At 48.0% G+C, this 18,731-nt stretch overlaps 1 protein-coding gene across 5 annotated transcripts in view; it reads right to left on the reverse strand.

Annotated features, from left to right (window-relative positions):
- Positions 1–18,731, reverse strand: part of SEL1L3 (SEL1L family member 3) — a 105,915-nt gene that overhangs the window by 84,451 nt on the left and 2,733 nt on the right. For all 5 annotated transcript variants that reach the window (XM_047091783.1, XM_047091780.1, XM_047091779.1 and 2 more), the window contains exon 2: positions 6,903–7,473. In XM_047091783.1, the coding sequence (XP_046947739.1) occupies positions 6,903–7,473 (571 nt within the window). The remainder of the gene's footprint in view (positions 1–6,902; positions 7,474–18,731) is intronic.

Raw genomic sequence — 18,731 nt, forward strand, 5'->3', positions numbered from 1 at the left:
TTTTCTTTAAAAGCAAAGCCTGAGAACTAAAATTCCATTTTCTAGCAAGTATGATTTAGGTCAGAACTTCCCCCCAAAGGATACAAGGCAGTGAAGTGGGCGAGTAAGGAAGTCAGTAGAATATTCAATAGTAGGAGTGTTAAGAATAAAATAAATTCCACTCCCAGGAATTTATCCTCCAAATATGCTTGTAGGTGTGTACAAAGATACATGGACAGGGATGTTCCGTGAACCGTTGTTGTTGATAGTAAAATAGTAAAATACGTGACCAATATGCGTGACCATCAGCAGGGGACAGGCTGAGTAAATTATGAGCCGTCAGGCAACAGGATTTGCTAAGCAGCTATTGAAAAGAATGAGGCCATGTAACATGCAGTAACATAGAAAAATCTCTGCTGTATTGTTAATGAGTGTAGGACAGAGTTTACAGTATCTTCCCATGTGTGCACGAAGACAAGGGCCGTCAACTTAATGCTTATATGAGCAGAGAACATTTCTGGAAAGAGACACAGAAACCAGTATTAGTGAGTTTGCCTCCAGGAAAAGAACTTGAACACAGAGTGGGCGGGAACTCGCTCTTGCTCCAATCCCTTTTACACTCTATGAATTTTTTACCAGGTACATGTATTCCTTTTTAGGCTAAAACAGCAGAGAACAAAGTCTGAGCATTTCCACGCAGGCAGGGAGAAAGGGACAGCCACATTCGGAGGCCTCCCCGCCCTGGGCCTCTGCGGCTATTCAATCTGCTTCAAAGAGACAAAGTCCAGTGGGTGAGGAAAACAGGATGATTCACATCAGTAAAAATTCAACTTAAAAAAAGAGTATTCCTTCTAATTTAGAACCTGGGTTAGGGCTGTATTAGCATATTTCAGAGAGGCGGCATAGCAAAGTCGAAGGAATCAGGAAGCTTGGACTCCCGTTAAACAAACTGAGCCTTGGTTTTCTCCTCTGAAAAGAAAGGATGAGAATAAGACTCCTTCCCATGGGACTATTATGAGGATTAAATGAGACAATGTGCACACAAAAAGTATTCTGAAAATCATAAAGGGCAAGGCAGATACCAGGCACTAATTAGTGTTATTACTGAGAAATTCAGACTACCGTGATTAACTGGGGGGAGGGGTGGGGGGAAAGAACTAAGTCTCTCTTTTTTTAATAAAAGTGCCAAACACATGGTTCTCATAGTTATAAACATTATCATCATGTCATTGACTTCTAACTGGTATTTTCACAGAGACAGGTAAAGCCTGGCTCCAATATCTGACTTAGTCCTTCCATTACTTTGTTGTAATGGAATTTTGTTGTAAGAAATCACACTTCTAATCCACCGGATCTGAAGATGAGACCGGATGTTTAGCAAAAGGAAAAGAGAACGGAAAAGAAGGAAACTGCCACGTCCCCCAGTTTCTGTCCTAAAAGGGAAGAACAGAAAAATGTTCATATAGACAGACAGTAGGGCAGAATGCTTAATACACGTTCGCATGGCATTTAAGAACCTTCCACCTGGGGCCCCAACCTGCTATTCTAGTGTAATTTCCTGAACTGCCCAACTCATACCTGAGCCTCCTCTACCTGGGTGAACAAACACAGAGCAAGGAGCTGCTACTCCACATCGCCACCCTGTGGCAGACACTGGTCATCCGTCCACATGGCGCTCATTCTCAGACTCAGGCCCAGACTCAGCCTCAGAATCCTTCTCAACACCGAGTCTAGGTGGCCACCCCCACCCACTCAGAGGTGGCGGGCAGGACGAAACCTCACACATGAAGAGATGCAGACTCGTCGCCATTCTGCCACCCGGCTGCGTTTTCTCCTCTGTGTGTTGTCATTCGTGCTTTCCCTTCTGCCTGGATGCTGTCCCCCCTACTCGTTTTCTGACTATGAAAACTCTAGACACCCTTCAAGTCTCTGTTCAAGTGTCGCCTCCTCTGTGAAGAAGCCGAGCAAAGTTCTGCACACACAGAGACTGCTCAATAGCTTTTTTCAACGAATGAATGACTTAAAGTCAAGAAATGGTCTCATGACCTCTCTCCGTAGTGGAGACTAATAGTTATGTGTGGGGTTTGGGAACCAGACGACCTGGGTTCCAATCTCTGCTCCATCATCAAGAGCGGTGCGACCTGAGACAGGTCACACTAACTCTCTGAGTCAGTTTCCTCCTCTGCAAACCTGACAGGAGGGTGCTGGGCAGATTAAATGAGATACATAAAGCACTTAGCACAATGCCTAACACACAGCGAGTACTCAGTAACAGAAAGCGGCTGTTACTACGGGGTGGCTGTTTTCCCCTCCCACGTAAGCACCTAAAGACAGAGGGGACCATGTCTGCATCTTTGAGCCACCTGACTTAGTAAAGAAATGGATACATAGCAGGTGCTCAATCACTCTTTGCTTAGTTGACCTGAACATGATACACCTTGTGTAGGGAAAGAAGTACCAACACGAGGTTAGGGAAGGCCAGAGGGGGGAGAATTTAATTTCTGATGTTGGGGGTGACAAAAAGAAAAGAGAAGAAAAATAATCTTCAGGGCAGGGGCGGGGGGGGGGGAGAGGGAAAATTTGACCTGGCTACCGGAAATAATGGGTATGGTGTGGCAGTGGGGAGGAGGTATTGGGGGGCAGTGGGGAAGGCCATCCCCCCCCCCCCGTAAAAGACACCGAGGTAGTCAAAGCAGGAGGTGAGGAATCGCAGACTCAAACCACGAGGGCAGAGCAAAGGTGAGCTCATGTGTGGTTGTCGAGGAGAATCACTGACCAAGAGTCTGCATCCTTAACCAGCACCGCCCTGATGGGCTCTATCCGATCAGCTGTGGTGTGTGTGCACAAGCCTAGGGACGGCACACAGCCGCCCACGACCCCTGCATGCTCCCTAATGTGACAACACAGCTGTGTGAGGATGTCACAGTGTGACGGTCACACACAGCCCTACGAGAAAAAGGTCCTTGCCCCGTGGCTAAGAGCACTCATCACTCAATTCACAAAGAGTCACCGCATGCCTGGCCTGTGCTAGGGGCTGCGGCGGGCACCGCATAAAACAAGCCAGGACCTTGGCGTTACGGAGCTTGCCTACCAGACAGAGACATTCAACAGGCAAAAAAGCAATGACGCATATTTAATTACAATGTCTGGTGACGATAAGGCGGAGAAGGAAAATAAAGATAGATGACGATGGTGGGGGTGGGGAGAGGGAGGGGTGGGGCTGCCATCATAGATAAAGTGGTCAGGGGAGTCTTCTCTCCTGAGACATTAGCACGGAGGCCTGACGCAAGGGAGCAAGCCATGTAGGGCAAGGGAGCAGGGACATAAGTGTCCCAAAGGGACAATGAACTCAGGAAGCTCAAGGAGGAACAAGCAGGTCCGTGGGGCTGGAGCAGGTGGACGGGTGGGGGGGGGGAGCATGGCAGGAGAGGCAGTGGGAAGGGGACAGAAACAGGAAGAGGACAGGGACACCTTGCACGGGCCATGGTAAGGGTCTTGGGCAGCTCTTCCTCACTGTAATGGGAGGGACCGCCTGCGGGGGGGTGGGGGGCGGTGTGACCCCCTTGCACCGGTTGCCATGTGAGGAATGAGGGCAAAGCCAGGCTGTGACACAGGCCAGTAGGACAGCAATACGCACGGCGAGCAGTGATTGAATATGCAACGTAGTCTGAAGACGGGGGCCACGGGACCAGCGGCCCTCTCACCTCTCGCGGCAGGACAGGCATGAAGAGAAGTCCAGGTGGGCCTAGAGTTGCTGCCCGTGCCGCGGGTTTTTCTCGACGGTCATGCATGAGTCAGACACAGGTTTAACGGGTGAGGGACGACTGCTACCGCCTGGTCCCCTCCCCCCAGGAAGCGGACAAGAGTAAGTGGAGCCTCAGGTGTGGCGTGCCTGGCCACCTATGGCCCACATGCCCAGAATGCAGCCGGAGCAGGTGCACCAGGAGGGCACGTGGCCAAGCCTTGGCACACACGTGTCCTGAAAGGCTGCTGACTTTTGATCTGGGCTAGATTTTCTCAGCAAGGCAGGACAAAACTCTACCCACGTGTCCACCAACAATCGGACCACCGGCCGGGCTTGCCACGGCCCTGGCAAAGGAGATAAGCTTCCGGGGAGCGGTAGGGGGGGTGCGGGGGGGGGGGTGCATACAACCCTCACCTCGGGAGCCAAACCTAAGCTTTAGGTGGAGAGGCACTCAGCCACACTCACGGAACAGCCGTGCATGGGGACCTTGGCTTGCTCTCTCTTTGTAAAGGAAAAAGCAAATGAAAGCGAGTCAGGGGGCGCTTCAGTTCAGACACGGAGCCCTCGTAGGACACCAGGCACTCGACACAGAAAACGTCCCCCCACACGCCACACCAGGGCTGGCTGCAGACTGCAAGGGGACCAGACATGAAAGGCACCCCCGCGGCTCCCTAATGCCATCTTGTTGTTCTGACTTGACTCTTGTTCATCAAGAGCCGAATAGAGAAGCCCCTGCTAAGAACAAGCCAGAGGCCTGGCCCCCTTCCATCGCACAGCCACATCAAGAACAAAGGTCGTGGACACCTTCCGTAGGGCGGCCGCAGACACTCTTTTGATTCGTCTTTTAAAGAGAGGGAGAGGAAATGTTCCCCTTTCTGGTGAAGGAATCACAGCCACGCACACAGACCTGGTCTGAGAGTGCACAGAGCCCCCTCCCCCCATTTGTGGTGACTTTAATTATTAGAAAAGGTTTTCCTCTGCGTTACGCTCTTATTAGATTTGCTCTCACCCCAAAAGTAATGCTCGGAATAAGGTGGGGAGAAAAATCCCACTGCGCTGTTCCAAAGCTCCGTGAACACAGGAAGGAACAACAAAAGAAAAGAAAAGGCAGTTCACCTGTTAAGGGTATGTTCGGGCGCCCTAAGACCTCAGCCAGTCCATAAATGACTTCATTTAAAAACTTCCAGCTTGCAATTTAGTCATTGTTCAATGAGAAATATGTGATTTGCCAAACATGAAATGGAATCATTACGCCCTGACAAAATCGGAGGCAAATCAAAACCGGCTGTACGCGCCTCGTGCTTCCTTCTCCTTAATAAATTAGGTCTCCCCGTGGAGGGCATTCCAGAAAGATGCTAGCATGGGGTTCTGCCTGGAAGAAGGATGCACACTGATCATCGAAATGCAGGCAGCTCGACTAGTTAATTACCCGCCCCACCCTACCCCCCACTCACACACACACAGAAAAGGAATCTGCCTTCTTCTTCTGCATATCTGTGTTTAAAAGCACCACACAAACAGGGAATAAGCCAGACACAGAACGAGGCCATTCAGACAAAACGCAGGATAAGATCGCATAGAACTAGACACACGCAGAAGCGCACGTAAAAACGGGTGGATTCTGAACAAGGTCTGCAGTCTAGTTCAACAGGATTAGATCCACATCAGTTTCGTGGCTTTGATACTGCACTACAGTTGGGGGAGACGTCACCATTAGGGGGAAGCGGGATACATGGGACTCTACCATTTTGCAACTTCTTGCAAATCAAAAATCATTTCGAAAGAAAGAGATTATTTTTAATGGCAAATGTGTTCGTTCTATGGCAAGTGGCCTTCGACCAACTATAATATATGGTAGTACCAGCCCTGGAAGCTGTCATTACATGCAGGGCTGTTTGGGGGTGGCCCCAGGAGACATTCGTGGCCATCATCTTCTCAGTGTTCTTAAGTCATCTAGGAGTGATGATGCCTAGATGTGATTTGCCATCCAGGCGCCTCCCGAGGAAGGGTCTGCTATCACAGGCCCATGGGTTTGCTTCGCCCACCAAGCCTGCCGGGGGGTTGAGCCGCAGTTACTCTAGATCAGAGTCCTACCAGCTCTGCCCCTGCTCTAGAGGCCCCCTAAGCTTTAAGATACATCGGAGTCACCGGAGTGTGTTTAAAATGCTGATTTCAGGGTCCCACACCCTACAGATCCTGACGGAGTAGGATATGGATGGGGCCTGGAAATCTGCATTTACCAGAGCCCTGGGTGACTCCGCTGCAGCTGGTCCTAGGGCCACATTTCAGGAAATACGGCCGGGTACCAGGTGAGTGCTGGGAGCATGCCCAGGTTGACTCCCCATCGCAGGATGGGCAGAAGGGCCAGCAAGCTCTCAGCATCCACATAGCAAGGTGTGCCTCTTACCAATGGAGAGAACTTCTAAGAGTGCACAGCCAGAGATCTCCAACCCCAGTGCTTAACGGAGGGCACGGGAACCTCCTGCACTGGTCCTTCGGTGGCTATAACCATGGGACATTTAGGATAAGATGTAGAGTTTGGACCCTATCATCGTGGTGGCTAATTTTATCAAGTGCTGGTTATGTGTTAAGCACATTACATCTCATTTAATTTCCACAGCACTGCTCTGAGGGAATTGCTACTTATTATCCCCATTTTACAGATAAGAAAACTGAGGCTCCCAGAATGCCAAGGTTCACAGGCAGAAAGTGGCAGAGCAAGGAGTTGAACCCAGGTACGCTGGGCTGAAAACTCCCACGTGATTTTCTGCCTGACACAAGGGCCGCTCTGGTTCTCATCTCCTCCCGGAAAAAAACACTCCACCTAAAAATAACTGATAGTCAAAGGGTTCATGAGGGGAGAGAGGGAGGAAGACTTCCCCAGTGGCTGTTTCAGTGGCAGTAACACTCCTTTCCCAGTTCAGACCCAAGCCTCTGAAGGTCCCTCCACGACCTCTGTGACCCTCCAGTGCAATCTCTTCTCTCCTACTCTTCCCCTCTCTTCACTTTTTTACTTCCTCCCTCTTTCTCCCTAAAGTCCTAAACTACAGGCTCGGTGTGCCCGCCATTTTCCTCACCTCCCCCCACTGCTGGTATAAGAACCTTCTCCACCATCCTCTCGTGATACAGGCTATCTGAAGCAATACGCATGAGGTTCCTTGCAAGGCAAATGACCTACCACTTTCAAGAGGACACTGGGGAATCTTGTTTGCCCGAAGGTTCCAAATATAATCCATGTTCCACTCCAGGCACACTTGATGGTCTTTGAAAGGGCGTTCGAAAGGCGGGACCGTCTTCAGCAGAGTATAATTCTTAGCTACGGCATGTAGCAGATTGTCCTCCCATTTAACATTCAAGTCTCCACCACTGTATCTGTGAGTAATCCAGGCGCGTAGTATCACCGCAGATACCGAAATGGAGTGTCTGATGAAATAATCATCTCTGTAAACCATGATGCTCGGAAATCTCACGTGCACTATTTGTGTCCTGCTGGTGTGAAGATGCTTTTCATTTTTCCACCTCTTTTTGTACACAGGGATGCTACTTCTGAACTCGGACGAGACAACGGCTTCCAGATTGACAACACACGGCTGAGAGCATAAATACTCAACCGAGACTTCAGAAACATTGCGGACGTTCCCTTCAACGACGGTGAAATAAATAAAGTCTTTGTAAGCCATGCTCTGTTCCGCTTTGGGTGTTACCGACGTCGTCAGGGACGTCTGCCTGCCCAAAGACGGCACGACATTCTGAAAAGGAAAAAAAAGAGGAAGAAGAAGAAAGAAATACAGGGAGTTAAAAAATCATCATATTAACAGATATGTGAATCATTTTCCTGGGATACAAAAATACCCGTCTACATAAAGCAGAGAACGTGGGACACGAAAGATGGCAAAACCACTACTGAACAATTAGAGAAAAACGCACACACACACACACACACACACACACGAATGAAGATTAGGCCACATTCAACTCTCTCCCCAGACTCAGTAGCATCTGCTGATCAAAATGGGGCTTTCAAAGCTCCGTGGCAATCATTCCAGAGTTGGTTTCCAAATGGAGGAGCTAGTTCGCAACAAATCCAGGAGCTGCGAACCTGCCTTGGTGTGAAAAAAAGGGACGAGCCGGCTTCAGACATTTCCAAACTATTGTCCTGACTTCAAATGGTGATCAGACACAGCCAAATCAAAGGGCGGGAGAAGAGTTCAAAGTGCACCCGAGAGGGAGCATGATGGGGATGCCAACCTGGCCTCTTTTTCTCCCGTGAAGTTCTGAGCCAGGACAAGCACGCATGACGGATGGACCAGCAGGAGATTCCGGCTGCTCCAAATCACACACAGCCAGCCTTGGACCACAGACTGTGTTGTCTGATTCTTTCACCACGGATGGTGCTCCAAGTGCCAAGAAGGATTTTAGCCGTGTGTGTATTTACCTAGTTCTTTAAACGACGAAGACCTCTTAAAATGGACCTTCCTTCCAGAAGAAATCTTGGAAGTTGGTCATGAGATCAAGGCGATGTTTCGAGCATAAGGCGCTGATGTATGGGTGCTAAGAGCTCTTCCAAATATAACTTTTGTGATTCAGGCATCCAAAACACAATAGCAAAAAGGTTACTTTGGACCGCCTCACACCCATTCGTATGGCCGTTATCCAAAAACAAACACAAAACAAGACTAACAAGCACTGGAGAGGACGTTCGGAAACTGGAATCCTTGTACATGGCTGGCGGGAAGGTAAAATGCCGCAGCCACTGAGGAAGACAGTGTAGCAGCTCCTCAAAAAAACAAAACCTAGAATTACCACGTGACCCAGCAATCCCGCTTCTGGCTACACACCTCCAACAGCTGAAAACAGGGACTCGAGGGGCGCCTGGGTGGCTCAGCCGGTTGAGCGTCCGACTTCAGCCCAGGTCACGATCTCACACTCCGTGGGTTCGAGCCCCGCACCAGGCTCTGTGCTGACAGCTCAGAGCCTGGAGCCCGCTTCAGACTCTGTGTCTCCCCCTCTCTCTGCCCCTCCCCTGCTCATGCTGGGTCTCTCTCGGTCTCAAAAATAAATAAAAACATTAACAAATTTAAAAAAAAAAAGGAAAAGAAAAAGCAGCATTATTCACAACAGCCAAGAGGTAGAATTGACCTCGATGAATAAATGGATAAACAAAATGTGATCTACCCACCCAACGGAATATGATCCCGCTTGAAAAAGGAAGTCTGACGCATGCCACAATATGGATGAACGTTGAGGACATTATGCGAAGTGAAATAAGCCAGTCACAAGGAATAAATACTGCATGATTCTGCTTAGAGGAGATACCTGCAGCGGTCAGATTCGTAGAGACGGAAAGGAGGGTGGTGGTTGCCAGGGGTTGCGGGGAGAAGATCACGGGGAGTGAGTGTCTAAAGGGCACAGAGTTACAGTTTTACAAGATGAAAAGAGTCCCAGAGATGGATTTGGTGATGGTTGCACAATAGTGTGAATGTACTTAATGTTCCTGAACTATACACTTGAAAGTGGTTACGATGGTAAATTTTGTGCTGTGAATATTTTTACAAGTTTAAAGAGGAAGGTCACTGTGGTCTTTTCCAAAGAAGGAAGAAATAAGGACTCTTTTTTCAATTCTGGCTGAAGGGTGTAGGAGACGCAGAGGGGGCTAAGACATAAATGTGGGTATCAGGAATTCGTGTTTATAAATAGTGACACAAGGCAGAACGTGTCAGTGCTCTAGTCGGACTATAAGCAAGTCCTAAAGGAATACAATCCCAGGGGAGGGTCATTCTTCCTGGGGGTTCTAGAACAGCCTTTACGGAAACAATGGTATTTCAGTTGGGCTTTGAGGGATGAAGAGAAGTTCTTTAGGAAGAAAGGCAAAGGGAAAAACTCTGCAAGTGGTGTGAACAGCATCAGCAGGGGCAAGAAGGCAGGGAAACACCGACGTACGTGGGGACCAGATACAGGGCAGATTGCTTTGACCAGAGAACAGGAGGGGAACGACACAAAAGGACATGGGGATGTGAGGTTGAAAAACAAAAGGCAGGTTTCTGGCTCTCAAGGAAGGACACCGAATCCCAGTCCAAGGAACGTGGAGTCTCATTCTACTAACGGTGAAGAATCAACGAAAATTTCTGTAAAAGGGAACTGCGTTTCTATTTTAAAAGCACTGACAGTCAATTAGAAACAAAGCTAACAATCAAGAAAAATGAGCGAAATGACATAGTTCATCAATTAGTGAATTCCCACGGATAGTAAAGGAAAGGCACATGGAAATGACACGGAAGATACCAGTTTGAACTTACTAGGTTCACACAGATCAAAAAAGTCCGATAACACACTGTACCGGCCAGATGGGCCTCTTATGTATTGCTGCTAAGAGTGATCTCTGTGGATGGTGGTCAGGCAACAGCCATCGAAAGTATAAAAAACCCTCCAGTCCAACAATTCCCCCCTAGGATTTTATCCTACACATACTCTCAAATTTGTGCAAAATGATGTACGTACATGTTTTCACTGCAGCACTGTTTGTAATAGCAAAAGATGGAAAACTAAATGTCCATCAAGAGACTGCTGGTTCGGGTGCGTGGGTGGCTCAGTCGGTTAAACTTCTGACTTTGGCTCAGGTCATGATCTCACGGTCTGTGGGTTCAAGCCCCATGTCAGGCTCTGTGCTGACAGCTTAGAGCCTGGAGCCTGCTTCGGATTCTGTGTGTGTGTGTGTGTGTGTGTGTGTGTGTGTGTGTGTGCGCGTGTGTGTCTGCCCCTCCCCTGCTCTCTCTCTCTCTCTAAGTAAATAAACATTAAAACATTTTAAAAATAAATAAATAAAGGGAAATATATACATATTTTCTTTAATACACATAGCATGGGTTGCTCACATGGAGAAGGATAAAGTGACCAGAAGATAGGGTAAGAGAGGGACATTGGCTGTATATTCTTATTTATTATCTTTGAATTCTGTATTACATGAATATCGCAAAACAAAACAGAGTAGGGCGGGGGGCGGGGAGCAACTGTCCTAAAGATGAAAATAAAAAACATAGTTTCTCCAAGTGGCAGAGTGAGAACAGGAGAATGGCCATTCCTTTTGATTAGTCATGGGAAAAGCGTGGGAAGAAATATGTAAAGAGGTGGGTACAGTCCAAACTGTCTGCCCCCGCAGTAAGGGTTTAATTGTTTTATGTCCTCATTTATACTTCCAAATTACACGGGGGAGGGGGGAACAAACATAAAAATAATCTTAGAATTAGAAGTGGCGACTGTTAGAGTGGATGAGCCCTCGGCGAGGAATCAGCCCACCCCATTTTCCCAACGAGGAAATGGGTCGCTGAGAGGCGATGCTCTCCGACATCACCCAGGCCGGTGGCTCAGCAGAGGCAAGCCCAGAAGCCTCCCCCCCCCCACCACCCCATTTTCACTCTCTCTCTCCCCCCGTTCTTCACCCCACAGCGCACAACAGCAAGACTGAAGAGTTGCCGGGCTGAATTCGGCTTCCTTGTGAATGAGAGATACCCCCAGCATTTGTCCATAAGCAGTGACTTGTCGGACGTGTGGAGGTCTGGCCCGCCGCTCAAGACGGGAATCCGGCCTCGAGCCCACAGCAGAGGGTGGCTGAAGACCGAGGCCACAGGTGCAGATGGAAGCTGGACGGCACCGCGGCCAACGGTGGCTGGTGTCCCTCCTACCAAGTGCCCCTAACGCTCAGTTCCCTGGGAAGAAGACACTGGCCCAGTCAGTGAGGCAACTGGACTAGAGTCCAACACATGCTGTGGTATATTAAATATTACCTTGTGTTCTTTCTCAGAGAATGACTTTAAACCTCTTCCTCATTCCTCCTATGTATTCCTTAAAGACTCACCCCAGCCTTCTTCACCCACTTCAATTGTTTTTTAAGTTTATTTATTTATTTTGAGAGAGAGCAAGAGAGAACACGTAAGCAGGGGAGGGGCAGAGAGAGAGAGGGAGAGACTGAGACTCCCAAGCAGGCTCCTTGCTGTCAGTACAGAGCCCGACTCGGGGCTCGATCCCACAACCGTGAGATCGTGACCCGAGCTGAAATCACGAGTTGGACGCTCAACTCACTGAGCCACCCAGGCGCCCCTCCCACTTGAGTTATTTTTTAATCTTTTTTTTAAATTGTTTTATTTTTTTTAATTTTTTTTAATGTTTATTTATTTTTGAGACAGAGAGAGACAGAGCATGAACGGGGGAGGGTCAGAGAGAGAAGGAGACACAGAATCTGAAACGGGCTCCAGGCTCTGAGCTGTCAGCACAGAGCCCGACGCGGGGCTCGAACTCACGGACTGTGAGATCATGACCCAAGCCGAAGTCGGAAGCTCAACTGACTGAGCCACCCAGGCACCCCTTAATTTGTTTTAAAGTTTATTTATTTTGAGACAGAGACAGAGTGAGTGGGGGAGGGGCAGAGAGAGAGAAGGAGAGATTGAGAATTGCAAGGAGGCTCCTCCCTGTCAGCACACAGCCCGAGGAGAGGCTCAAACTCACAAACCATGAGATCATGACCTGAGCCAAAACCAAGAGTTGGACTCTCAACTGGCTGAGACGCCCAGACACCCCTAACCACGCGTTTAGTACTGACGCTAGGAACTCCAGTGAATCTTTCTGGTAAACCAAATTCTGGAGGGAAGGCTATTCGATTTCACCAGATTTCATTGCAAAGTGCAGTTGGTAACAGTGTCCATTATCTTACATCTCAGGGCTAAACACGCACAGTCCACTGTCCCAAGTGAATAAGCACAGCACGTGGAAACCGGTTTCAGTTTTGCTTGATGACCCGTGACCTTCCGCACATCAGGCTCATCACTTTGGAGATCGGTGGTGACAGATGAAAATGAAGAAGGTGTAGGACACTTGACAGCATACTCTCTCTGGGCCCTTCCCTCAAAATTCTGTTTTCAAAGGAAATCTCTACCTATGCATATGAAGATTATTTTATTTGCACGTACTTTCAAGTGTCAAGTGCAGCAAAACTAAGTCCAAGGTTTATGGGTCCTAGACTCATGCTAAGCTGATACAGTAGCCACAAGTCACATGAGGCACTGGTCACGTGGCTGGTCCAAAGGGAGTTGTGCTGTAAGTGTAAAACATACACTGGGTTTCAAAGACGATTTTTTTAAAAAAGGCAAAATACCTCATTATACCGGTTATTATACCGGTTATATGTAGAAATGGTCCTACGGAGACGCAGTAAGCTAAATCGAACACGTGACTAAAATTTACTTTGCCTCTTTCCGTTTGCTTTTTATCTTTATTCATCTTTTTTAATTTTTTTAACCTTTATTTATTTTTGAGACAGAGAGAGACAGAGCATGAATGGGGGAGGGGCAGAGAGAGAGGGAGACACAGAATGGGAAGCAGGCTCCAGGCTCGGAGCCACCAGCCCAGAGCCCGACGTGGGGCTCGAACTCCCGGACCGCGAGATCGTGACCTGAGCCGAAGTCGGACGCTCAACCGACTGAGCCACCCAGGCGCCCCTCCGTTTGCTTTTTATTTTTTTTATTTATTTTTTTAATTTTTTTTCAACGTTTATTTATTTTTGGGACAGAGAGAGACAGAGCATGAACGGGGGAGGGGCAGAGAGAGAGGGAGACACAGAATCGGAAACAGGCTCCAGGCTCTGAGCCATCAGCCCAGAGCCTGACGCGGGGCTCGAACTCCCGGACCGCGAGATCGTGACCTGGCTGAAGTCGTACGCTTAACCGACTGCGCCACCCAGGCGCCCCTCCGTTTGCTTTTTAAACGTGTGCTTTTAGAAAATCTGAAATTACCTATGTGACTAGCATCTGTGGCTTACGTCGTATTTCTCCTGGATGGTGCGCTTCCAGATTTGAAGCGAGCACAGACTTTTCCTCTAAAAAAAAGGGCGCGATGGTAAGTATTTTCGGTTTTGTAGGCCACTTGGTGTCCGTGAAAACTACTCGGCTCTGCCGAAAGCAGCCACAGACAACTAACTCACAAGCGAACGAGCACGGCTGTGGTCCAGTACAACTGTGTTTACCAAAACAGGCGGCTGGCTGGCGGGCCCGTGGGGCACAGGCTGCCGACTCCTGTTCTAAGATTATCAAGCTTTTATTCTAGATTTAGAATTCAGGAAAACACAAGATGACAGAAAATATGCACTTTGAAGGAACGATCATACCGAAGAAATGAGACTGGGCAATTAGATATAATTTCATATACGTGTGGTTGATGGCGCTTGATTTGTTATTTTGCTAAGGTTCCCTGGTGGCGGTGTTGACATCTTCCTATTGTTTCAGTAACATCTACGTGGGATAAGAAGTTCGAGCGAGGCTAAAAATTTCAGGGCTGGAAAATTTCACGGGCTGACAAAGACGATTGGACAAGTGGGAGAAGCGTTAGTAGGAGAGAAGAGCAATTTCAGGGATGGACAATTGTTTTCTTCATAGGATGGGGGAGTGCTGGCCCCAAAGGGGACCTTGACATCACCGTGTGTGGCTTTAGGGGCAAGGTCTGAATCCCGCCAGAAGGCACTACAGTCTTCAGTCCTTTGGACACCTATGCAATGTAGGAAGCTGGCATCTTGTGGGCTGGAGGAGACCCAGTGGACAGCTGCTATGCCGTGAGTTGTGGCTACCTCTGTTATGTACAAAACCAACACCGATTAGCAACACATCACACTCTAAATATTGATTAAGCTGAAGCTGATTTCCTGGCTCAAGTCATGTGTGTGCTTATGAGCTGTTTCCTGCCAGGAAAATCAGGCAATTAACTTGAAGAGTTTCAGCTACAGGCATGACACGTGTCCAACCTTCATAGGTATTTTCACATGCCAGCTTGCATTAGCGGAAGTGAAAAATTACCCCCAACGTTCCTTTGTTTAGAAATTATGAGGTCAGAGTCCATGTCTTACTCATTGTTATGTCTCTGGCTTCTGAAATACAGGTAGGCAGGCACACAGTAGGATTTTGGTTAAGTGCTTCCTGCTGAACTAAAGTCCTGGGCGTGAACGTTTCTGCCAGAACCCGCTGTGGTCTGTCCTGGGTCACTGCTCCTGGGGGGGGGCACCTGTATATTAACCAGGGGACCCCATCCAATCTTGAGTCCCTGCCTCCCATTCCTGACATTCACAAGGTCTTTTGTGATGGGGAGCCGTCTCCACTTCTCCGTTTCCATCCAGCCCTCGCTAATCTCCTTGTAAAGAAAGAACCCTCACCCTTTGGCATCCCACCGGGCCCCTGGGGGTCAGGGCTGACGTGAGGGACTGTGAGGTCAGGGAAGGTGGCACTCTGGCACCTACCTTACCCATTTAGGGTGGACTTCTCTCAGCTATCAAGTCCCTCCAGACCTTTCAGACAACCTCCCTACATTCTAGAACTTTCCATGTCTCCACACCAAAAATACGAATTAAATTTTTAACGTTTCCTATCCTTCTACCCTCTGTTGGACTCCTGCTCATCTGGCAAGTTCATCCATGTTAATGTGATAATGAAAACAGTGCTGCAGTAAAGTCACATACCTACATTTCTATGCCAGCCTGGTGAAGAGAATGCCTTAAAAGCAAAGCCTAAACGCACTGTGTCTATAAGCAAGATTTTGGGAGTGACGGGGCATTTCTGTGCCCCTTAAATTATGCCATTTAGGCAGTCACAGAGATGTTCCACCTCGGAAGCTACTGATTTGTTCTGCACACAATGGAGCTGGGCTCTGAAAGATGCCTGAGCCCTCAAACATCTGTTTACACCAGAAGTAAGCCTTAATCAAAGTCAAATTTGACAATGTCACACCCACTCACAAAACAGATTCCCTTGTGTTTGTGTAACTGAGTATGTATTGTACATTTTTTCTAAAGAAAGAAATGGGTCAGTTAATGTTGTGTTCATGATGAGAGACCCCAAATTGGAGACCAAAATGCATTCGATTCAGCCTGGGAATTGCAAAACAGATGAATTTATGTATCTTCTGGATGGGAAAAAAAAAATCTATCAATTCTGCCTAAACTTCTTTTAGGATGGCTGCATCTGATGCCTTTAAACAAAATCAATAAGAAGAAATTCTATTCAAATAATCTTGCCAGTTCTAAAAAGCTGAGAAAACTTGTCTCTTTTCTCCATATGGTCCACTTGTCATTTAAGGCAGGGACAGAGAGACTGCAAAATCTTCAATCATTCATGTCTTGTTATGGGAAGTTTATTTACACTAACACGTGTACGTGGGTTCATGTGATATACAAACAACAACTGTGTGTTTTTCTCATTCCTGCCCATTCCATCCAACCAGTCACCTAAGGAAACCTTGGCTAATGAGTGTGCTTTCTCTCCAAACTGGCCAGATCAAACTTTCCATAAGTCAAGAGGTAACTGTATTGCCTTAAAACGCCTACTTTTCCAATTTCTGCTGACCAGAAAAAGCAAAAATCCTGTTTATGTCAACAAAGCATGCAATTAAACCGAACGGGCAGTGATGTCAATATGGACCCTAAAATCGAGATGTGCCTTGGGAAATACTTCCCAGTTTACTAATATGCCTTCCCCAAACTGAGAGCTGGCTAGAGAAACCACCACAACAATGATCAATGCTTCTAGTTGTGTCTGCTCCCCCCCGCCTCTTTAATACTATTTGATATGCTATTTCTTTTTAACTTAAATCATAAGATGGTAACCAAGGTTGAGTTTGGTTTGATTTCATGGAGTACCTACTCTGTGCGGGCATCGGGACAGGTGCGGAAAGTCCCTTTTCTCACTCGCTTCTAACCTCATCCTTCACAGAACGTCTCCCTTCAAAGCTAATCTTCACAAGGGCTTTGGGAGTGACACAGCATTCCAGTTTTACAGCTGAGAAAATAGCATGGGTTCAGAGACGGTAAGCAACTTGCCCAAGGCCAACCAACTACTAAAAACCAGAACCAAAATTCAAATTCCCATCTGACTCCCAAGTCTGCGATAGTGTCCTTCCTAACACCCAGTTAACACCCTAAAGGAGAGGCCCTCAACTCACCAACTCACCTCTCCACCTGTCCCACTTTCTGGCTACAGGTGGGGGAAAAGTTGGGACTTTGCTCACTCTCATCCTGAAGGCGGGGCGGGGATGTGTGTGGGCGAAAATCCCACCGTCTCACTACAGCTTGGTTGTGGGGAGGGTAGGTATCGTCTTACCTACAAACATACACCTTGAACCGGACCAGCTCCCCAGCTAGGGTAAGGGGAGGATGAGGATGTCGGCCAATCTCTCCAACAATTCCTCACACGCTGCACAGCCCTCCTGCCCCTTGGCTCCTTTCTCGGGGGAATAGGATGAGTGGGGTAACAGGAATTCACTTGAGACTATTTATTTATGGTCTACTTGAGTCTATCCATCCTCTCTGAATTGCCTGGATTCTTTAAGCCTTCTCGTCTACCTTTCCTCCAGCTGCCTCTGTCAGCCAATTCATGGCTCCCACACCATTGTCAACAGGAATAGAAGGTATAGAAAGCAAGAGGCAAACACCATGGCTTGGGAGATTTTCGGAGCTCTGGTCAGGATGAATGTGGACCCTACTGGCTGACGCGAAGTTTGAAGGTGATCTCTGTATTTCATATATTCATTTTCACTCTTGGGCAAGCGAGATAATTGAGAATTCTCTATACCTTGTTTTGATCTTCTCAAGTCCTGTGTTCCAGAGTAAGGAGTTAATGAATACTTCTAGAGGGATAACCAACGGTCTGTGGCCACTGATGGAGAATTCTGTCGCAGCCACCGTCTGCTAACAATCCCCACGTACATCCGTGCCACTAATGCCCTCTTATTTCTTTGTCCTCTGATTGTCTAACAAGTGCAAATGTCCACTCTGAATATTTCGGCTCTACAGCTGACATCAATGTTCGCCATTGTGAGATCTGTTTTTCTCATTTAAGAAAAAATTATACATTCGAGACCAGAGTTCAGAATGGACAGAAATGCCTTCTACAAGTGCCACTGATATCGATGGGGCTGGGGCAGCCTCAGCTGGTCTAGCCAGGTCTGGAGGAGGGTAAGAGTTAATGATGTAAGAGATGGGCAAGGGGGTCTGTTGGCAAGTTCTACATGGACCACACCGCTCAGCACCAGTGACCTCAGCAGAAGTGATTCTGTCACCTTTTACTTTCGAGGCCCTCACCTTCTCTGAGGGGGCTCTCTGCATCTTGACCTTTGGTGACCTTAGAATTTTCTGGCAGCTGCTGGAACCAGGGATCATCTTTTCCGAAATCTGCTTGGCATCGTTCCGTGACTTATCTTTCAGGCCTCGTCACAATTATTCATGCTTTGGCAGTATCCTAGCTACAGTCACAGTACTGTTCTTGGGCTGTGACTGAAGGTTACTCTGTCCCCGCCAATGGGGAAGAAAGGCGCCCGCTGCCTCAGGACCCTGGCTCCTGGAAGCCCGCACCCATGAGGGCAGGGGCTTAAAGGCATCTGTTCAGAAAAGCACTCTCAACCTCCAGGCCTTGCGAACGAGCGAACTGGTGGGGATAACACCAAGTGGGAATCAGCTCCCAAATCACGGATGACTTGGCTTTGGAATGCATTCCAAGGCACACTCGCTCTACACCTGGACACGCATTCATACAGACTCGAGCGCTAACCCCCACCAGCTGCCTCTGGACTACAGAAGGACCCTATCTTTAACCTCTCCATCACAGATGGCAAATATTTTCTGGTTTCACCTATTTTTTTTTTTTCTTTTTAACATCCTGCTTCTATTCTGTGGCCTGTGCTTCCTGCTTTGTATATTTTAGGCTACTTTAGACATGACCTCACATCCTGGCCAATTGCACAGTGGCTGCTAATTGTAAGAGCTTTGCTAACGGCCCATGCATGCATCTATGCATGGGAGGAATGGGTTCCAAGCAGTGAGATCCAGAAAAGCAGTAAGTTAGCGTGGCTAAGAACTGGGGCTCTGGAAGTAGATGGACTTGGGTTGCAATCCTGGACTACCTGTGTGGCCGGGGGCAACTTACTTAACCTCTCTGAGTCTCAAGTCACTTCATCTGAATAAGGATCTTAACAGCTTCTACCT

Source organism: Lynx rufus, unplaced genomic scaffold, assembly GCF_022079265.1.
Source record: "Lynx rufus isolate CCGP_SWC_20201006 ecotype Redwood Valley unplaced genomic scaffold, mLynRuf1.p SCAF_3, whole genome shotgun sequence".
NCBI lineage: Eukaryota > Metazoa > Chordata > Mammalia > Carnivora > Felidae > Lynx > Lynx rufus.